Below are 21752 nucleotides of genomic sequence, written 5' to 3'. Positions count from 1 at the left end.
CCACGCTCATTTTGGTGGTGTTTCCCAGGAGGCCGAGCCGAAATGACTGGTCCCGTTGTTTTGACATTAAATTCGCTCTTCTATAGAATCTAATTGGAATACAACCAATTTTGTAAATTTACATTATTTTTTGAATCATTATGTGTGAAGGATTTTCAAACAAGTGTATTTAAAATCTCATCTTATCGCTTTTCTCTACGCAACGACTAACACATTTTCTCTCTAATTGCAGCTACGTTCGTGTCACTCACACAACAGTAGTACGTTACTAATAGTGAAAGAGAAAGACCCTTTCCAATGTGGAACACTCAATAAGAAAATACATTCTACAAATATGCTTATAAGATCTATTTAAGCAAAAAAATCTGAAACCGACTACAAGTAAAGCTTCACAAAAGATTAATCTTCATAACTGATTATCAAATATGATAGCCATGACAGCCAACCTGTTAAATTCTTGAAATGAAAGCAAGCAATTATTAACATAAGATTCAACCCCGGGCATTCCACAGCCTGAGAAAACTTCTCCACTCAAGCACGACAACCGACATTGGAGCTATAATTCCCGTACTCAGATACGCCTCTGAGACATGAACTCTTTCCAAAGCTGACAAAATCCTCGTAGCCGTGTTCGAGAAGAAAATGCTTAGAAGAAATTTTACAGCCACAAATGCGGGGGAAGACTGTGGAGGAACCGTTGCAATGACTTACATACTTACTTATCAGGCGCTAAAATAACTATTTCGTTCAATTTTAAAAAAAAGCGATGTGTCATAGAGAACAAACTATTTTCTTTGTTAACAATCGGTTAAAAAGATCAGCAATTATTAGCAGATTAGAGATAATAGAAATTAGTAGACAAACAGCAATCAGAGATGAGTACCATATATTTTGGTTAATAAATGCAAATTAATGTAAACTTTTATTGACATGCGGGACTATAAACGGACATTGCCAAAATCAACAACCACCACCAATGTCTAATAGCCTTGGTTTTGCCAATAAAAAGTAAGTACATCCATTGCCGGCTAGCCTCCAGTTACTTCTATTGAGGTACCATTGACGTAGCTACTTCTGTTCGATCCCAAAAATACGGCAACTTCGGCAATTTCTGTAAAAAGTAGGTTTGCTATTAAATGTTCATCATTATCACATCTCACATTCTATCAATCTTACCTGCAGGAACACCAAAGCGGCGCAAAGCGCACTGCATGATCATCATATCCTTTACCTTCTGAGGCACTGTTTCAGTCATTGGCGTGTGGATAAAACCAGGTACAATTGCATTCACACGAATGTTATAACGTCCGAATTCTCGAGCAACAACCTTCGTCATAGCTTCGACACCCGCCTTGCTCGGTGAATAGTTAGACTGGCCAATGTTGCCTGAACGGGCCACTATCGATGACACGTTTACCATGGATCCGTCGACTACATTATGTTCGATCATGGCTCGCCCAAACTTTTGCAACACCAACCAAGTTCCTTTGAGGTTCACGTTGATCACCGCATCAAAATCCGTCTCTGGCATTTTGAGTAAAAAATTATCCCTCGTAATACCGGCGGCATTGATGATAACAGATGGTGGTCGTTTAAAATTGTCGAGGACTTTTTGTAATACAGAGTCAATACTACTCCCGGATGCGACATCCATTTCTAGAGCAATGTTATCACTCGTTGGTGCCAGCAACGACACGGTTTCGACGGCCGCTTGCACATTTCGATCGACGGCAACAACAATTGCACCCTCCCTGGTCAGCAGCTTACTCGTCGCTCGTCCGATTCCAGAGCCGGCTCCTTATGAACAAGCGAATAACATTATCGTACATATCAGTGTTTTGTGGCTTCGTTATTCAAAACTAAACATTTTTATGTGCTGTAGTACTAACCGGTTACCAGCGCCAACTTTCCTGTCAGTAGAGCAGCCATGAAGACTTATAGATTCTGGAAACTAAAAGCATGTATGAATTCACACGTTTGCCGGTGAACCTTCTTCAGACTACGTCAGCGAAAGAGGAACATGTGATTTTGACGTATCTGCCTCTCCTCGTTTGTGTACTGTCCGAGTTGCGTGGAGCAGGTTTTTATTAACAAGAGAACAATGTCAGCAGCAAGGTCATACGTCCCATTTAAGATTTGTCTCCACCGTCGGGTCATTGTACTGATTCAAACAGTATAGGGTGGTAGATAATATTTGTTGGTTTGTGTCGCCGTAAAAAATATTGAAATTGCTAACAGTGTACCTAATTCTCTAATCAGTATACCTGTGTCATGATGATGCTGGGAAAAAAACTAGTTTGTCGAGCAATATCTCCTATCCTAGCCTCCAGGCTTAATTCTACCGATGTTGCAAGGTATGTTATGCGGCAGGAAGCGTGCTTTGGTGCTGTTGTTGAATTTTGAATATCTATCTATGCAGAAATTATGATATAGTTGTCGTTGGCGGAGGAATTGTTGGTGTGGCATCGGCAAGAGAAATTCTATTAAGACATCCAGCATTGCGAGTCGCAATCGTGGAGAAAGAGGAAAAATTAGCCTTCCATCAAAGCGGTCACAACAGCGGTGTTATCCATGCAGGCATTTATTACAAACCTGGTTCCCTGAAAGCCAAGTTATGTGTGGAAGGGTTACATTTGAGCTATAAATACTTCGATGAAAAAAACGTCCCATACAAGAAGGTGGGCAAGTTGATTGTGGCTACCAATCCAGACGAGGTGGAAAGATTAAACGTATGTACTAAAAAAGATAACAAAAGTATGCAGGGTGTAAATATTAGACTTTTCTCTCAATAGAACTTGTATCAGAGAGCTCTAGCCAACAATGTGCCCGATGTGCAGATGGTCGACCAAGCGAAAATACGTGATATCGAACCCTATTGCAAAGGACTAAAGGCGATTTGGTCACCACAGACGGGCATTGTCGATTGGGGACTAGTTACGCAGTACTACTCAAGAGATTTTAAAGCTGTAGGCGGTGTTGTCTATGTAAACTTTAAAGTAACCAAATTTACCGAAGCGACAAACAACCTCGACTTCCCCATTGTGGTCCGGAGCGAAAACGGAGATGAAATTTATGCTCGTAACATTCTGACTTGTGGTGGTCTGCAATCTGATAAACTAGCCGAGATGACGGGTTGTTCTTCGATTCCGAAAATCGTTCCATTCCGTGGGGAATATTTACTACTCAACAGCGACAAATGCCATATGGTGCGAGGAAACATATACCCGGTCCCCGATCCACGTTTTCCTTTTCTTGGAGTACATTTCACACCGCGGATGGATGGTAGCGTTTGGTTGGGACCGAATGCTGTTCTCGCATTCCGCCGCGAGGGCTACAGATGGTCGGATATCGATGTGCCCGAGTTGATTGACGCCCTTCGCTTTCCGGGGTTTATAAAGATGGCCTCGAAATTCGTTGGCTCAGGTCTCAAAGAGATTGCACGTTCAGCACTGATACCGCTGCAAGTTCGGGAGCTGCAAAAATTTATTCCGGACATACATGAATACGATGTGACTCGCGGACCAGCAGGCGTTAGGGCACAGGCACTCGATAACGACGGTAATTTAGTAGACGATTTTGTGTTTGATCATGGTAGTGGCGAATCGGCTCTCGCGAAAAACATTCTTCATTGCCGCAATGCCCCATCTCCTGGTGCTACAAGTTCGTTATCGATCGCCAAAATGATTGCCGACAAAATTGAAGAAGAATTTCATATCAAAAAGTGAAACAGTTTTTTCTTACAAAATCATATTCCAAGGTAAGCGTTTTGAATTGTTTTATTACATTCATGTTTTCAATCACGTACAACCATGTTGCTAAAGAAAAAATCATTTATTTATCGTTCCTTGCAACTGAAATAAAAAAAACGAAAAAAAATAAAGGCCAGTGAATACATACAACCGTTTGGATCGCTGGGGTTGTGCAAACATCAATCGTACCAATCTTTCATAACGGTTCTTGCCTTAAACAACACTAAAGTGAATGCCGGTGAGCCAGTGGAAGTATACGGTCGCATTTATAAAATCCCAATAAGCCGTCATGTGGAATCCAATGTTGGAAAAAACAAACACGTACTCACTAAAGGCAAACAGAGAATACACGCCCGGTTCACAATGGTTGTTGTGTCGCACAAAAAAGTACACCGCAAACAGAATGGAAACCACGTTGACCACCAGTAAACGTCGCTTCAAGCGCAAAGACTTGCGGTCCGCGAGCGTGAGTAAGTCTTCGGCGCGTGTAAGACGATTAATGATCACCACGACTTGCATGTAGATGATAGAACTAATCACAAAGGCACTAAAACAAAGTTTGTGAATTTCTGTGGACAACAAAAACAGACAGTTTATTATTTCACGACAGGAATGGTGAAATATTTAACCAGCATAAGGTGACCGTTTAGTATTATTTCCAATGATGTCACCAATTGAGTGGGAACAGAGGTCAATTGGTACCAGGATTGCATTCAATTTCCTCTCTTTTTTTCATCAAATACTGACGTACATACCATAGTTACTACTTGATGTCCACAAACTAAGACCAACTAATGAACATAGTTCGATGATGTTTAGGACGCACGAAAGATAAGCCCATTCTTTGCGGTGTTTCCTAGCTAGTAGCGTTTGGTGATGATTTTTATACAAAAAGGCAATAGCATATCGAAAAGGAGCATGGGAGAGAACTGAAAGCTGCCATACGAATCGTTGTGGTTGATAATTTCCGATCGCAGCAGATAAAGAGGGGAGAAAGTTGTAAACCATGCAGTGCGTCGCATTTGCTTGATTAAAGTTGTATAGCAGAGACCATATGACACAAAATAAGAACCCAACCACCGGGAGTACAACTGTGGCTACGGCCAGCTTACTAAAACGAACGCGAAACGTGCTTTTTCGCGAATTGTCCGCATAACTAAGCGAATCGAGCTCATTTGCTGAGAAGTTGGGGAGTCGTTCATACTGGGGTAGCATTTTTCACAAACAATATACTATAACACATTTATTTATTGTTTTTTTTAACGAGTCTCAGGAAAACTGTGTTGCATATACTATTCATTTTGTCAGAATTTTAGAATCCATATCTCCTTCTATAAAAAGATATCACAGTACAAAAGCGGCATGCGATAACCGATACTAGTCAATAATGTCAAAATATGAACAGAAAACAAACAAACTGCATATGTGTTCGCTTAGTCAGATATTTTTGCTTGCAAATATCGGATAAAAGCTATTGACGGCCAACTGGTTCAGTTTACATTAGCGCAAGTTTAAAGATCCGAACGATGTTATTCTCATATTCGATGCGTTCGACCTATAGGCCTGGTTACAGATCGGATGAACATATAATATAAAATCAATCATTTTTTCAATGTGAATCAATTTCTATCCAATAAAATATATCTAAGACAATTATCGATTCGGATATTGGAATAAAAATGATACTTTAATAAGCAGAAATGTGTCAAATTTAAACAATCGTATAAAAATTAACCGGTTGATCGGGCGAAATCTACGAAATGTTTATTTTTAGTATTAAATTTTCCATTCGGAAAATAATCGACATCGAGGCATTGCATAAAAATATGGATTGGATGGGCTTTATTTTATGAAATATTGCTCAGAATTAGTTAAACTCATTTTTCTCTATCGTGTACAATACCGTACAATTTATGATATATCGTAAAAAAATTTTTTTCTTGCTTGTACTCAAATATTACAAATTTATATGAAGTAATAAAGTCTACCGATGTACAGTTGAAAATAGTAATTTATTTTTCAAAAATGTTTGAAAAGGATTTCTTGCAATTCCTGCGAAAGCTCAGACCTGTTGCGAGTCATTTTTCTAGTAGTATCTGAGGTTCAAAACACCCTTGCTTGTTGCAAAATCAGGATAGGTTTCACAGTATTCTTCAGCATCGTTTTGTCCATACGGTTTGTCCGTCGCAATACAATAAAAACAATCTTCAGCATCGCAGCAAATCCCTAGGAAGCCATAGCTACAACATCAGCTGTCTTGATTCAGACCAATTCGGGCGAAATCGATCATATGGGGCGGCAAACAAGTGGTAAAAAAGCTGTTGGTTCACAATACTCAAGCGTTTTTGCAACATTCCACGGAACGCCACATATTTTTAGTAATGGTTGACCCGTTTGTCGCACTTCATGTTCGGGATTTGTGATAAACTCTTGGTTTTCTTTGCGCTCTCTCGTATGCCTGCTTGATGCTAAACTCAATTCTAGTGTATAATAAGCTGTTTTAAATATTTCATAATTGAAAAACATGCTCGGGATTCGATCGTTTGGCTTTATTTCCAAGAACAATATAAGCACATACATGTGATCTATACACGTATTATCAAGTGGTTCTGCTGTTACTCAAACATATCTGTCTTCTTTCTACTAAAAAATCAAGCGTATTTGCCGTTACCCAAAAGTGGGTGACATAGCCTTCTGGCTATTTTCCTTCTTACACTTTTGGGTGACGTGACAGTCAATATATTAGATAAATTTTATTAGCTAGAAATTGATTCAAATTGATAAAATCTTTGATTTTATATCGTTTGGTATGAAGTACCCCGAACATCCAGAGCTTTTTGCGTTTATAACCTTTCCCAAGGCTTAACATCTTGAGTCGACGTCGTGGAGAATATCTTAAATTGACAATTTTGACAATTTAATCTGTTCATAGGGCACTTGATCATTTGTGTCATCGTGATAAAATGACATTTGCATCTTTACGCTACCTTTTGAAATGTACGTTACCCAGGTAGCGGCTTGGTTCAAATTTGTCTGGTTCAAAACGGACTGGTTAACATTGTTTTTGTACTTTGGTTATCACTCTAACTAGTTGCACATCAAGTGTCCAAGCATGACATCTCAAGCCAAAAGTATTACTTTAAAGGGATCTGCGAAAATTATACACAAATATCTAGGTGACTTCATTCATGTGGATATAGCAATCTTCGTTATGTTTTATTTTTATGATGTTTATCATTTTGTAGACTATAGCTTCAATTCGATCCTTTTCCAACGTGGAATCTATCCTGCTGGACAATTCAGGCCCGAAGAATACAATGGCATTCCTGTAATGATTACGAATAATGATAAAGTGAGAGAGTTTATAACTAATGCAACGAGCCGTGTACAAGGTAAGTGTTTTGATTAACAACGTCCTGTTCTCATCGTAATAAAAAAACCCTACTGGCTTTTCGGCGGCAAATTTTCAGATTGGATCATGGAAAAGAAAATCGATAAACTAAGTATGGTTATCTACGCGCTAGAAACGCAGGAACCGATGGAACGATGGGATTTCTCAATTGAGGCAGAATACGATGATCCTAATTTACCACCATCAGCCAAGCCGATAGAAAAAGTACAGGCAGAAATTCGTGCGGTTATGCGACAAATTACTTCTACAATCAGTTTCTTGCCGTTCCTTGAAAAAGTTTGTACATTTGACATACTAGTACACGCCAAACAAAATTTCGTAATAGAAAACAATAGCTCAAATGATTTTCAATGGGAATCCAAGGATAAAATTGAGATAAAGAATGCTCAAACCGTTAGTTTGAAAAGTTTCAGTACAGGTTTCGATAAGGTTAATACAGAGGTAATTTACAAAGTAGACTGAAAAATGTTTAGAATAAAAGTAAGGTATCTGCTCATGTTTCAATTCAAAAGAGTTTTTATTTTTTCGTTAAAAGCTACATCTACACAGGTATCGCCATTCGCATCTTTAATAGTACAATCAGCATTGTGTTTCCTAAGCAGCAAAATGCACTCGTGATTTCCGCAACTGGATGCATAATGTAGGGCTGTTTGACCGTCACTATCGCAAAGATTCACATTGATGCCTTCGGCAACTAGCAAGCATTGCAAAACAGCTGCATTTCCTCGATCCGCAGCCCAGTGTAGCAATCCTAAACCTGCCTCATCTAAATTGTTCAGATCTTCCGTTCTGACGTCACCCGTTTCGATTATGCTTCGAACAATATCCACGTTGCCTTCTTTGACGTGATCCACCAAAGAAGAGCTTTTCTTCTCTTCTTCTCGTTTAGGAAGTGAAACAGAAACCCACGAACAAGTAGACGATACATTATGATCACCACTTGCTACACGAGACCGACAGCTCCATTCAGGTTGCAATGAATCCATAAGCCTAACGTAGTGCGCTTTTGCCGTTTGTTGATCGAGATGACTGACTTCGCTCCATGCGTACCATTTAGCTCGTGACTGTGCACTAAATATCCCAGGTTTGGGAATATTGCACGCACCAACAGTTGCTTGCTTGTACAATCCATAAAACTGTAGTAGTTCTTTCTGTTGAAAGAGTCCTATATTTTGTTGCAGAAATATTGTAGCTTTGTAGAATTGCTCTTCGTTTGGCTCGGAAGCCATTAAATCGTCATACGCATCCGACATAACTAACGTGACTAAACAAACTGGTCAAAATGCTAGCATACTTATTTTTTATCGCTTTTTAATCCGTCTGTTGGAAAAATATTGGCGTATTATCTAGGATGTGCTTTTGGTTTCGTCGTTCCAAGTTTTCTATTGATGTTTTTTTCTGAAATGACACAAATCCATATCCCTTGGAAAGGCCCGTTTTCCGATCAAACACCACCTGGGCCCATGAAACCTTTCCAAACTGGTTGAAATAGTTACGCAACTCCCTGTGACCGACGGTCCATGCAATATTGCCGACAAAAATTTTCAACGTTCTGGCACTATTAGCAGACATGCCGTTGAACGAACCGTGACACCTAATAAACAACGATAAAAAACATTAAATTATGAGTATTTCATTTGACAATAAAGCATACATCAAGCTGGGTTGTAAATAATGTATAAACATACCCTCTAATCGAACAAAACAGAAATATTATCGAAACACGTACCGGCTTATTGAACACGAATGATATTGTTCACATCTAATGAAGCCATTTTGTGGCCAAATGATGACAGCAAAACGCAGTTTAGAAGTTGTTTATGATGAAAGGCTGAAAGCTCTGTTTCGGCCTATCTGTATGTTTGTTGGCTGCAAATCAATTATGAAGTATGATTAGACACTATGTAATACACTAAACACCTTGAGTGCGAAGCGTTTTTTGGAAATTCCTCAGAATGCCACGATTCAAGCGTTACTTACTCATATATGTAACAACTTGCGTGCCATGTCAGTCAAAAAGTCACTGACGGAAAATTTGCTAGAATGCCATGTCACCCATTTTTGGATTACGACAAAAACGATTCATTTTTAAATGCTATTTTTGAATATTTAGAACAGCTCTATTCCCACTTATCACATTTATAACCAAACAGAAATACGAATGAACGTAAAGTAAGCCAAAAATTCATCACAAACGTAGAACGTGAAGAATTAGTGCTGGTGCAACTGTGGCTCTGACGTATGAGCAAGAATCGCTTGAATCGTGGCATTTTGTGCACTTTCCTAAAACAACGCTTGACACTAAAGGTGGTAAGCAAGAATTCTTCATTATGGCCCGGCTGTAATTCTTCACATTGTAGGTTTGTGATAAACTCTAGGGTTTTTTTACTCATTTGTATTCCTGTTTACTCATAAGTTTTATATTTGTGAATAATAGCTGTTCTAAATATAAAAGAAATGCGTTTTAAAACCAAGCGTTTCTGCCGTCACCCAAAAATGGGTGACATGGCCTCCTGGATAATTGGCCGTCATTCAATTCTGGGTAACGCGGCACTCAAGGTGTTAAACATATAAGTTCAGATTAAAAAGAGTTATTTGTGCTCTTAATCAATCTTGGACTGCACTACTAGCCAAATAAAACAATGCAAATTAGATCAAATTGGAAGTGGTTTGATTAAACTCATTCATTCACCGGTACTCACACACTCATACCTTTCGAGTGACAATTTGCCTGCGTGTGCGCTACAATGCTTTTTCATATGCTTGCCTATTTCGGGTGTCCAGTTAGAATTCAGTGAGTCCTTGCGCTTGGGCTTGACGCCGCCTGCCTTCGAAAGTGCTTTAGCAGTATACATATATTTTGCGTTATTCATCTGCCAACTATTTTCTTAAAAGAGTTAATTTTGTCTGTCATAACAAAAACATAGTAACAATAATCACTTTGCTGTATGCGTAGGTGTTGCTGCTGATGCTGTTCCGATTCAGTATCTTACGGTACTATAGTAAAAGGTGGCGTTCATGCAAACCAATATCTCATAACCGTGGAAATTGTGCGACTCAGAACAATGAAACGCAAGCCAAGCAGCGATGTTACCACCCAAACTCTGCTTGATTTCGATTTGGGTGAATCTTCGTCGGATTCAGATTTCCGAATCGAAGATCACGATGATGAAAGTGACGATTTTTCACTGGGCTCGAAAGATGACGATGATGCGGATGATGATAGCGACGAGGATAATGATGAAGATGATGATGACGATGATGAAGATGAAATCATTGATGACGCTCCGACTGATGTTAAACACAAGCACGCATCCGTCAGTGATATCGTTGTAACACAAGGAATAGTCAATTCGCTGAATGGCGATAGCCTTCGGATAATCGGCAGAATAGAACCGCACAGCGTAGCATGGCATAGTCATAGTGGATGCGGCAATGACCTTGAAGAGGAGGAACAGGAAAGAGGAAAAAGCGCAACTGATAAAGCAAAAAATGCCGCAATTGAAAAGCTTTTCATGACATTGATTTGCTGTGCTTGTTTAGGTGATCGCAGCGATGATCAAAATGAAATCGTCGAATGCGACGGTTGTGGAGTAACAGTTCACGAGGGATGCTATGGTGTGAGTGAATGTACCAGCACGGGCAGCACAATCTCATCCTGCTCAACAGAACCGTGGTTTTGTGACGCTTGTAAAGCAGGTGTGTTGAATCCGGACTGTGAGCTATGTCCCAACAAGGGCGGTATCTTTAAGGAAACAGATGTTGGTAAATGGGTCCATTTGGTGTGCGCCTTGTACGTGCCCGGAGTTGCTTTCGGAGAAGTGGACCAGCTATCATCCGTTACCTTGTTCGAGATGCCCTACAATAAGTGGGGAGCTAAAACATGCAGCCTTTGCGAGGACGCCAAGCTTGCTCGTACAGGCGTTTGCATCGGGTGTGATGCAGGAATGTGCAAGACATACTTTCATGTAACATGTGCGCAATATGTTGGGCTGCTCTCTGAAGCGCATTCGGAGGAAGCTGACCAAGCAGATCCTTTTTATGCGCACTGCAAAATACACTCTGATAAATCATTGATAAAGCATCGTAAACGAAATTATAACACAATCAAGATGAGGGCGGCGCATCGTCAGCTAGAAGAAGCGCAAAGAGAAGCGAATAAAACAAAACCGTCTTCTGAACAGATTCGAATTGAACGAAAACTAACAAAGCATCGTAAGCGGTATCTTATAAACAAGGAAATACGGAACCCTCCCTGGGTGCCGACGCAAAAAATGCCCCGACTATTGATAACAAGCGCAACTGCTTGCAAGAAGATGTTGTTTAAAGCGCAACTGCTGGGGTTGGACATGACGGCGATCGAATTGCAAGAGGCACAGATGGCTTCGTTAGGCGACGTACGAAAAAAATGGCACATTCCGGCTGCGTTCAGTGTCGAATTTATCGGCTACTATTTGGATCGAGCGATTAGATTGGTGGATATGAAAAGAAATCTAGAGGAGCAGCTTGTGCCAACGAACAATTTGCTACTCGCAAAGCAGCGGCAACTTAGAGAATGTTATGATGACAGTGTGGCTAAAAATCAGGATGCGGTCAAAACGAACGAATCGTGCAAGGCAAGTATAACGCAAATTTACAATTACATTTATGCGCTGTGTCCCAATAAAGCGCTCACACCGGTCGATCAAATTGGCAAGCCAATACCCACGACAATGGTGGTAGCTGCAACATCGTATACTAAACCCCATAGAGATTCCACTCACCAGAGCTGTGGAGTTCTTGCAAATACGGTATCTCAAGGTGCGGCGACGCCTCCTGCTCGACGTACCATGGCAGTACCAACAGCTGCTGCTCTTAAAATGGGTGTAGGGTTTCCGTTACAAAATCTCATGGTTCCAGGCAACCAGCAAGACGACACTGGACGCATTTTAAGCACCCAATGCAAACAGGCTGGTGGTGGTGAAGAATTGCTTAATGAATGTGGCATTTGCAAGCGTTGCCACGATCAACACTTGTTGGCTAAGTGTGACACGTGCCATTTGCATTATCACCTTGGCTGTCTCAATCCTCCGCTTACCCGTCACCCAAAGAAATCGAAGCTCTATGGCTGGCAGTGCTCGGAATGCGACAAATCAGATGATTCCAACCCGGAAAGTATCATCATACCGAAGGCACCGAGAAAATCGCGTACCCGCTACTCCAAAGACGGTACGATTGTACCGTACGATCTAAGCTTTACTCTCGTCGATCAGGCTCACCAACTACCGTCTGACAGCATGTGCAAGAAAAATATATCTAATACTTGTTTAGTCGACCGGAAATCGCTTGAAAATGCGCCACTTTCGATTACTGATCTTGAACTACCGTCATGCAGTGAAGGATTACCGGTCCGAGCCCTCATAAAGGAGGAGCCAACAAGAAGTGTAGAAGGCTCATCAAAGGAATTCGCTTGTCAGGCAATGTCGAATAAGCAACCGAGAAAGCGTGGACGAAAGAAAAAGTCGCAATTCACGTCATCATCAACGCCGATTATCGATCAAAGTAAACAACTGGCATATGATGGGATAAAAGCGGAAAGGCTGGATGTTTCGTTGAAGAATCAAAAAGAGTTTAGTATTGACTTGAATGATCAGCGGGACAACGTTAAGAGTATTAATCAAGAAAATTCACAGGACTTGCTGTTGGTTAAGGACAAAGTGGGGGGACAGGACAAGTCACATCAGCGATGCGAATCAATACCTACTGAAAGTACTAGCACCGAAAGGAAGTGTGTTTCGGTGCAAATGTTGTGTTTGGAAAATGTTCAGGAAGCCAACACAACTGCACCCAAAGACGAGACAGCAATCACAACTCACAATCACAAGCATAGCAAACGAAGAAAGGAAAAGCATCGCAATCGCTCACCCAATAACGAACGAACAATATCGAAGGATCATAAACGGAAAAGGAAACGGAAGAATCATGATTACGAACTGTTAGACAACGCCGATGATCGCACGGCGCAAGCAAAATACGGTGATAGTAGACCGCGAATAAAAATTAAGGTAAGAGGTGCTTTGGTGTATGTATGTAGGCTGTCTTCTTTGTCAGCAGTAGTGATTAAGTAACAAATAAATTGTTATGATTTAATATTGATGGTGTTCTCCAATCTAGATAAAATCTGTACACGATGGCTCCAACACTCATACCACGCAAATATTTTATGTACGGGATGACCCCCCGTCAGAAGAAGCGATTACTGCTCTTCCACAGGTGTTGTCCGCTGTTGATAGTTCATGTAAATTACAAAAATCGGTAGGAGTGATAATAGAATGGCTTTGTTAAACGAACTGTATTAAACTGGAGACAATATTTTCAGATGGACAACAAGGACCAGAAAATAGAGTTGAATATGGCGCCATCCGTCCAATCTGTCGTCGTGGATGAATTTTCTCCGGGGGTACGTTACAGCGGGAAACGTAAACGGGAAATGAACGGAAGCCGCTTGAATGCCTTTGGTGGCACAGCTGTTCCCGTCACCTCTTCGGCCAATGAGGAAAGCGTGTGCGATGTATGCCATGGCTCTGGCACTTCGTTAAACATAGTGCAGTACGTGTTGTTAGCGTTGTGTGAAGCTTTTTTTTTAAAGCAACTGGAATTGTAATGATTCAATATTTCTTGTTCATTTCATCCCCTGCTCACGCTAGATGCGATGAATGCCACCTAAATTATCATTTTGGGTGTTTGGAACCTCCACTTAAAAAGACGCCCAAACGACGTGGTTATTCATGGCACTGCGCCGACTGCGACCCAACGGTGAGTGGTTTAAATAAACTGGTACACAGAAGCATAAAAACATAAAAGATGATATTTTTTCATTTTCAGGATGTAGAAAATTGAACGAAAGCTGCGATTTTTATTCTTACTCCCATTCGAAGGCATGGTTCGTGGCGAGTATGGAATTAAGCGATATAGATGTAGAAAATTACACGAGCACTGCGTTGGATTGCCATTTGACGGTACAGCTCGCTGCGAGTATGGAATTAAAAGATATGTGGAAGAAGGTAGGAATGTGACATTATTGCAGCTATTTGCACTCAAGTCAATATTGAATATAGTGTTAGACTCATAATAAAATAAGAATAAATAATAGACTCCATGGTCATCATGATTAAGTTAGTGTTCAAGGCGACACACACTAACTTTTTTTGTCCAACAACGACATGGTCGTAAAAACACACTGTTCCAATATCCTACTCAACACTGAATGCAATTGCGGTAGTGTGCGGCGTTGCAAAAGAACATTTACTTTATGCATGCGAGAGAGTTTTCATTGATTCTAAATAAAGAAATATCACCGATGGTTACTATTGACACACAAATTACATATCATAGTGTCTTGTATCGAAATTACACCCCATGGTTTGTAACTAGTATACCGCAAGAAATTCGGCGGGTGCTGTTACAATGTAATGCACTTCTTGTCCATTTTGCGGTTCGTCATGTTCTCTTTTTTTATATGAAATGGATGCTGTTGCACCCATTTCCCAGTTGCGAGGCAGCCACTGCGTAATAAATTATGCACGGATCTAAGTGTGTGCACGTTTGGAAAAGCAATCCTAACACCCACTCGTATTCGATGCCAAACTTGTGTGGCAGTGTAAAAAATTCTCGCGCGTGTTGCTGCGGGAACACGGTTCGCAGTGTGGTGTCGTGTGCACGTGCGTTTTATATTTCTTTTCTCCTTTTTTTACTACTGGTCCGTTGGGTGATGATTCCCGTCGGACTTGACCATAGGGCAGTTGCGATCTACTTGCTGTACCAACAAGTAGAGAATAAGTCAGAACTTAACCAGAGATTTTTGGGACTCACGGAGCGAAGATGGTTCGTTTTGAATAAGAAATTTAGTATTTGATAAGTGTGTAGTGTGTGTTATTGTTGACCAAATGCTGTATTAGCTGACGAGAACCGTATTATCACTACGGATGTATCTTATATGTTAATCAATAGCAACAATGCGGACATATATTAATGCTTCGATTTGATGTAGTGAAATAATAAAAAAAATGTTCCAGTACTTTTGTACTAAAAATATGTGTTTGAATATTATTTTAATTTTCTTCCAGGCCGTTAGTTGCTTTGGTTGTAAAGAGGAAATCAAGGATAAGATGTTGGAGGCTCTCGGCAAGAGCTGGCACCCAGAGCACTTTGTGTGTAAAGAGTGCAAGAAACGTATTGCGGAAAATAAGTTCCACGAAAGTGACGGTTTGCCGGTGTGCTCTAAGTGTTTCGAATCAAAAGTTCAGGCTATCTGTGCTGCCTGCCGCAAGCTGGTAACTGAGGTGTGTCTGTTTGAAGAAATTAGCATTTTTTCATATATTTTTATCCAGATAGTATTATGTGTACTGCGCACGCAACTCTACTGCTGCAAGTCGTTATGGATCGTCTGCAAAGAGTGTTTGGAAAAGGGCGTACTACCGGACTGCGCACGGCTACGCGATCACGTTCATCCAAATAGTTTCGAAACGATATTTTTTTTCGACATCGCGCACAGATGATATTTTTAGCCGATGTGTAGCGGCAAAATGCTTTAATCGTGAATGTATGTTAAATTATAGCATCACAGTTTGTGTAAACTGGGATTACATTTCCATCGTTATGGAGCGCTCATTCGTCAAAATGCTTTAAACGATCTTTCAGAACAAGGTTTGGTTTTCAAGCAAAATGTATGAGTACTATTTATAGCCTACGTGTAAATATTATTATTGATTGTAAAAGCCATTGCATGACCGGCATTACAGTTTTTCTTGAAATTAATATTTTCAAACTAATCTTTATAATTATAACAGAAAGTGGTTAAAGCAATGGGTAAGACTTGGCACCTGGAACATTTCATCTGTGGTGGACCTTGCAAGCAGCAATTGTCTGGTAAAACTTTTTTCGAGCGCAATGGCAAACCCTATTGCACTACGGATTACGAACGTTTATACGCTCCCAAGTGTGGTGGCTGCAAGAAACCGATTGCCGAGAAGGCTCTATCGGCCCTGGAGAGCAAGTGGCACAAAGAGTGCTTCAAATGCAAGGTGAGTAATGAACAATTTATGTGCCGAAAAAGTTTAAATTATGCTATTTTTGCTTTTTTTTAGCTTTGCAAGGAACCGATTGGTGCGGATGCTAAATTTCGAGCTGATAAAGAAAAACAGCCAATATGTGAAAAGTGTGGCGTGTGAGCAAGTTTGAGCGATTTGTTCTTGCTTTATGATTCGTGTTTTGCTTATGCATTTTGATTGAATGAGTTATGGAGAACGACAGGATATGCGGGCATTATTGTAGGCCAGCTTAGCATTGAGAAAACATTTGCGTTTCTACAAACGTTACAATACATTACAAAACAAATTGTTATTTGTGAATTTGCGTTTCATAATCTCAATTGAAATATAAAATACGCATAGATGTGAACTTTAGTCGGAAATCAACTAAAGGATAAAATTCAAAGAAATAAAAAACTATATACTTTTTCACTGTTAACATTGAAACTGGGCAAAATATGTGATAAAAACACACCAGAAATGCCAATACACGAGAGATTGCAAAAAAACGGATTTTGAGTAGTTTTGCTGCAATAAAAAAATACGGATTTTGAATAGTTGCGGAAATTGTTCTGACTTTTATTTATCTTACTTTAGGAATGATGTTGCACGCATGTTTATTACAAATATGTGAAACATCATTATAACATTTAATCGGCTATAAAACATTGTCGAGTGAAATTACGGAAATTTTTGAAATAAAATGATAAGCTAACTAGAAAAGAAAGCATTGCTGATGACATCCTCCAATTGATGAAGTTTATTAATTAAATTAAATTTTGGTTGGTTATATTGTACCAGCACAAAACAGAAAAGAAGTGGTATAGAAAATAAAGAAAAAATGGATTTGTGGCAAAATCATACAAACCGTTGCACATTGCCTTACTGGTGGCTGTTACATCTCTCTCTTTTTCTCTTTCTCTCTCTCGCTCTTTCTGTCTCTCTCTGTGTCTTTTTCTCTCGCCAGCTCGTGGCTTATCCTTCTCCGCGCTTCTAGATCGATCTACTTACTTACTTATCAGGCGCTACAACCGCTTGGCGGTCTTGGCCTGCTCCAGGAGAAACCGGAACCGCTCGCGGTCGAGCGCCGTCGTCTGCCAATCGTTGATCCCGGCCTTTTTGGCGGACGCATCCACGCCATCACTCCATCTCAGTTTGGGCCTACCACGCCTCCTCTGTCCATGTGGGCAGCCTAAAAGGACTTTACGGGCTGGGTCGTCCTGTACCATTCTAATGACATGACCAGCCCACCGGAGCCTGGCGAGTCTAATTCGCTGCACGACAGTGAGGCTATCGTACAGTTCGTAGAGCTCGTCGTTGTATCGGCTCCTCCATTGTCCTTCCACACATACGGGGCCAAAAATCCTTCTGAGCATCTTCCTCTCGAACGCGGCTAAGAGGGTTTCGTCAGCTTTGGACAAGGTCCTTGTCTCAGAGGCGTATGTGAGTACTGGAACTATGAGTGTTTTATATAGTTCCAGCTACAGCCGTCGCGACAGGTATTTTGAGTGGAGAAGTTTTCTCAGGCTGTAGTATGACCGGTTGGCTGCCAGCACCCTTGCGCGTAATTCAACTTCTATGCTACTGTTGGTGCTGACTTTTGACCCAAGATAGGCGAAGTTTTGGACGACTTCAAAGGTTAGGTGTGGTGTACTTGGTGTGGTTAGGTTCTTGGTGTGGTGTACTCTTTTTTCTTCTTGTCTGAGCCGTATGTAATTCTCTGCGCATGCCCGCGTTCTATGCCGCTGCTGCATTGCTCGGTATGCGCAGTTCTTACGTTCCGTCACAAGTCTACATTCGTCGTCGAACCAGCCAGATTTGGTGTTGCCCCGACGTGGTGGTAGTGTGGATTTTGCACAGTTCAATATCTTTGTTTTTAGAGCGCTCCACCGTTCGCTCGTAGTGTTGTATGGAGTTGCTGGTAATAGGTGGTACAAGGTACAAGGTACAAGGTCCATGTTCCGTGTGGCTAGGGCGTCATCTAGTTGCTTCAAGGCTCCGGCTCTGTGCAGAGTGCGTACGTTCCATTAGCCCATTATCATTGTCCGGGGGCGTTGCAGGAGTCGGTTACCGTTGAGTCCAGTTCGAAAATTCTCCTTTTTGCTTTCTGTAGTCGTATTCTTACTCGAGGCAGGGTGACTGGCCCCGCGCTCGAGCCCCCAGTACCTCTGGAGGGCCTCGGGGTAGTTTAGTTTAGCGTCTGGCTGTCCCCCCGACGTTCAGACAGCCCGGTTACTCGCACTGCCCACCCCCCTCCTGTTTAGCCATGCGCCACCATCCGCCCAAGGGGTTGGAACCAGCCCGTTTACCCAAGCTTAGATATACGATGATACATGTTACCGCTCTGCACGTCGGGGACGTGACGGAATAGGAGTTGGAAAGGAGAGCCTGTGTAGCCTTCTAGAGGCGTCGGATCCTAACCTATTAACAGAGCAAGATCGAACACATCACCAAAAATGATCAAGAGCATGCTTCGCTCAAACACCCGCAGAGCGTTTGCATCATCCGATCGTATGGTGCAAGACTTGTGTTCATTGAGGACCACCTGGTGAATCTATATGCGATATATCTCACAGTTCGTGCGATCTCGAAGGCTTCTGAATCTCAGCAGTTGTTGAATCACGTGGCATTCACCAATCTTCTGCACAATGCGTCTCCGCTGCTTACAATCTTCGCTGCTGATGTCGTTGTTCGAAGTTACAATCGTCCCAAAATAGCAGAACTCCTCTACGACCTCAGGGTTGTCGCCGTCAACTAATACACTGCCTCCTATCACAGGCTTAACCTCTGCCATACCGTTATTTCGTCTTTGTCACATTGATTCTCAATCCAACTCTTGATGCTTCGTGTTCGTGAAGCTAAGAAATTTGAGAGACTGGTAGAAAATCATGCCACAAATGTCGTTGTCTTGTTCCACGCTTCTTATTAACACCTTGCGTGCCAAGCGTTTATTCAGGAAAGTGCACAAAATGCCACGATTCAAGCGATTCTTGCTCATACGTCAGAGCCACGGTTGCACCAGCACTAATTCTTCACGTTCTACGTTTGTGATGAATTTTTGGCTTACTTTACGTTCATTTGTATTCCTGTTTGGTCATAAATGTGAAAAGTGTGAATAATAGCTGTTCTAAATATTCAAAAATAGCATTTAAAAATGAATCGTTTTTGTCGTAACCCAAAAATGGGTGACATTGCATTCTAGCAAATTTTCCGTCAGTGACTTTTTGACTGACATGGCATGCAAGGTGTTAGTTAAACCCTCCAAAGCGATATTGAATAGTAGGCAGATCATCACTATGTCCGTCACCATGTCACTGACCACTGTGAGATTCGAACAGTTCTGACAACAAGATCAATGCTTTCACCTTGCACTGCACGCCGTCTAGGCGGCATTCTTGCTCTTAGGCTTTCAATCTCATCCAGAGATGGCGCGAGAACCTCGTCGTCTGGGGTTAGCCTGCTGTGCTGCTGTGGTTGCCTTGTTATGTAACTTGCACCAGCCTTTCATGTCTCAGCACCGTTCAGGTACCCCAGGAAATAGTACTTCCCAATCCTTTTCAATCAATGTATTCCTTTCAAGTATATTCCATGAAGTGCAGCAACTGCAATGTGGCGTGGTTTCACTACTTCCGTCAGAATTCGGGTGTTTGCAGGAGCAGTGAGGGAGCTGTAGTTTCACATTCCGAGTTTCCGACCATGTATCTTCTGTCGTTGAACAGATTCGGTATATTTTCTAGATACAATTTGCATTGTGTTTTGCAAGACCTTTTCCCTAACATGCTTTATAGTCTGTGGACTAACATACCTTAGCCGATTAGAGCCCCATTGGGTCCTAGGACAAAAATGGTATTTACCCAACGCACTGGTGCTCTGTTCTTACCGTTCATATGTAGTGTATTCGTACTTCTTGACCTCAACTAGTTGTTGGGGTAAGACGGTACTACCTTTTTGATCTTTGTGGAACGACTGTTTCTTCAGTTTCTTACAGTTTAGAACTAAATAATCTAAATTAAAAATATGTTCTTCTTTTTTGTTTGAATTATATTATGATATGATACTACAATAATTGGTCACAAAACACAAAATCTCGTCATTGTATAAGTTCATCACTTGATCAGTGTAACAAGGTGTTCTATTTTTGAGCCTATTCGACTAGAATTTATGACTGATGTTTTCAATTCCATTGCAAAATTTTGATTACTATATTCTGTTGCTAATATATGATAATGATTATTCTATTGCTATTATGATTTGATTTCAAAACCTATGAAAATTGTTAGGTTCAAATTAGGAGATCTTTGTATTTTGTAGCCGTTAAATTTTGTCCAAGGAGTAGCTCTAGCTTTTGTGGAAAGAAAAAGTAGTATTTTTATTCAACTTCTGCAATGTTCAAAATCACTGATTAGTATTTAACTAAGCTGGTTCGAATTTAATTAGATTAACTACCAAGACTTAAACGGTATCACTTCAGACAACACGGGCAAAACGGGAGGTGATTAGAACTTCAAAAATCGGTAACAAGGACCATGTACGCTGTTGAATGATTTATGAAGGTCGTGTATCATACACTAAATACTACTGATACTACTAGAACTGATGAACAAAATATGAAACACAGGCCAGAAAGTATGACAAAATGTTTAAAAATTACAAATCTTCCATTTTTATTATTTCAACTAACTTTTAACATGATATTCATTATTATTTCAACTAACTTTTACATGAAAATATTGACTCGCTTTTATTTTACTGTTTATATAGTAGTTGCGTTGTTAGTAACTGGGTAATGTAGAAAATAATTCAAAATATTTATTGTAAAATACAAATAAATTTCACTTTCACAATAATTTTTTTCTACGTTTAACCTTTACAAAAATCTAAAAAACACACGACACTAACATAATAGTATGTTTGAATTTTTTGAAATGCATTCTCCACATGCTGTGTATATTACGTGCGCCTTAACTTGTGACATGATGTTTTTTTTGAGTCACTTATACCTACTCTTTCGTGAGCGTGATTGAGTTTTTTCTGAATAAACATATGTACGTATCTACCATCAACAACTAAGTTATTATTACTACCAACATCAGCAAATAACTGAAGAATAGATTGAAATTTACTTAAAGCTATTTTCGTTTTCCCTGGGCTTTTGGAAATCCCAGTCCAATTAAGTTTAGCAAAGAAATGTTTGGTAAAAACCAGATCAATCAATTCGTGCAGCCGATTGTTGACGTCTGCACGAATAATCTTGGATTGCAGCCAACCAACCACATGTGATTTATATTCTGGATCGCTGTCGAGGCGCGCGTCGAGAGCTCGTAATTCGTCTTCCGAGTCCACCGGAGATAGGCTGAAAGCCGTTCTGGGTATAAGACCTTCCCGAGGATGGGTGAGCCGTACCAATTGCTCAATTGCTCTCAACTGGCGAGTCTGATTGCGCAATATCATATCTAATTTCGCCTCAAGCGTATCGATTCTTTCACTTAGGTGCTGCATATCTTGCTGCTCTTGATCGCTTTC

General features: G+C 40.7%; 8 protein-coding genes across 11 annotated transcripts; 4 read left to right on the top strand and 4 right to left on the bottom strand.

Annotated features, from left to right (window-relative positions):
• Positions 1-793: 793 nt before the first annotated feature.
• On the bottom strand, positions 794-2328 carry LOC128721653 ((3R)-3-hydroxyacyl-CoA dehydrogenase). Of its 2 annotated transcripts, XM_053815428.1 has the most exons (4): positions 2265-2328; positions 1890-1951; positions 1177-1797; positions 794-1111 (listed from the first exon to the last, which is right to left on the bottom strand). In XM_053815428.1, exons 2-4 carry the CDS (start codon positions 1927-1929, stop codon positions 1029-1031), a joined length of 744 nt encoding a protein of 247 aa, XP_053671403.1. In that variant the 5' UTR covers positions 1930-1951; positions 2265-2328; the 3' UTR covers positions 794-1028. The 2 variants fall into 2 exon arrangements, with proteins under 2 accessions (XP_053671403.1, XP_053671401.1); XM_053815426.1 differs by lacking the exon at positions 2265-2328 and having other exon boundaries at positions 1890-2126.
• Positions 2158-3797, top strand: LOC128721651 (L-2-hydroxyglutarate dehydrogenase, mitochondrial). Its single transcript, XM_053815424.1, has 3 exons — positions 2158-2354; positions 2420-2729; positions 2793-3797. Exons 1-3 carry the CDS (start codon positions 2272-2274, stop codon positions 3723-3725), a joined length of 1326 nt encoding a protein of 441 aa, XP_053671399.1. The 5' UTR covers positions 2158-2271; the 3' UTR covers positions 3726-3797.
• Positions 3367-4992, bottom strand: LOC128721652 (post-GPI attachment to proteins factor 2). Of its 2 annotated transcripts, XR_008410781.1 has the most exons (4): positions 4505-4992; positions 3939-4318; positions 3742-3851; positions 3367-3473 (listed from the first exon to the last, which is right to left on the bottom strand). XR_008410781.1 is itself a non-coding variant. In XM_053815425.1 (2 exons), exons 1-2 carry the CDS (start codon positions 4962-4964, stop codon positions 3963-3965), a joined length of 816 nt encoding a protein of 271 aa, XP_053671400.1. In that variant the 5' UTR covers positions 4965-4992; the 3' UTR covers positions 3876-3962. The 2 variants fall into 2 exon arrangements, 1 of the variants encoding a protein (XP_053671400.1); XM_053815425.1 differs by lacking the exons at positions 3367-3473; positions 3742-3851 and having other exon boundaries at positions 3876-4318.
• Positions 4993-6861: 1869 nt separating this feature from the next.
• On the top strand, positions 6862-7623 carry LOC128720689 (mitotic spindle assembly checkpoint protein MAD2A). The gene is made up of 3 exons (XM_053814378.1): positions 6862-6925; positions 6995-7141; positions 7220-7623. The coding sequence occupies exons 1-3, from the start codon at positions 6862-6864 to the stop codon at positions 7621-7623; spliced, it is 615 nt and encodes a 204-aa protein (XP_053670353.1).
• A 37-nt stretch (positions 7624-7660) lies between these two features.
• LOC128730270 (acyl-CoA-binding domain-containing protein 6) lies at positions 7661-8414 on the bottom strand. The gene has a single exon (XM_053823345.1). It carries the CDS (start codon positions 8412-8414, stop codon positions 7662-7664), a length of 753 nt encoding a protein of 250 aa, XP_053679320.1. The 3' UTR covers position 7661.
• A 58-nt stretch (positions 8415-8472) lies between these two features.
• LOC128730375 (uncharacterized) lies at positions 8473-8908 on the bottom strand. 2 transcript variants are annotated; one of them, XM_053823458.1, is made up of 2 exons: positions 8850-8908; positions 8473-8755 (listed from the first exon to the last, which is right to left on the bottom strand). In XM_053823458.1, the coding sequence occupies exon 2, from the start codon at positions 8731-8733 to the stop codon at positions 8473-8475; it is 261 nt and encodes an 86-aa protein (XP_053679433.1). In that variant the 5' UTR covers positions 8734-8755; positions 8850-8908. The 2 variants fall into 2 exon arrangements, with proteins under 2 accessions (XP_053679433.1, XP_053679506.1); XM_053823531.1 differs by having other exon boundaries at positions 8891-8907.
• A 1318-nt stretch (positions 8909-10226) lies between these two features.
• Positions 10227-13867, top strand: LOC128724929 (PHD finger protein 14). The gene is made up of 3 exons (XM_053818654.1): positions 10227-11876; positions 11928-12909; positions 13848-13867. The coding sequence occupies exons 1-3, from the start codon at positions 10227-10229 to the stop codon at positions 13865-13867; spliced, it is 2652 nt and encodes an 883-aa protein (XP_053674629.1).
• On the top strand, positions 13613-16788 carry LOC128721706 (transforming growth factor beta-1-induced transcript 1 protein-like). Its single transcript, XM_053815486.1, has 6 exons — positions 13613-13749; positions 13848-13956; positions 14026-14204; positions 15267-15482; positions 15990-16223; positions 16287-16788. The coding sequence occupies exons 2-6, from the start codon at positions 13929-13931 to the stop codon at positions 16368-16370; spliced, it is 741 nt and encodes a 246-aa protein (XP_053671461.1). The 5' UTR covers positions 13613-13749; positions 13848-13928; the 3' UTR covers positions 16371-16788.
• Positions 16789-21752: the final 4964 nt, after the last annotated feature.

The sequence above is a fragment of the Anopheles nili genome, chromosome 2 (genome assembly GCF_943737925.1).
Source record: "Anopheles nili chromosome 2, idAnoNiliSN_F5_01, whole genome shotgun sequence".
Taxonomy (NCBI): domain Eukaryota; kingdom Metazoa; phylum Arthropoda; class Insecta; order Diptera; family Culicidae; genus Anopheles; species Anopheles nili.
This window is presented reverse-complemented; position numbering and strand designations above follow the sequence as displayed.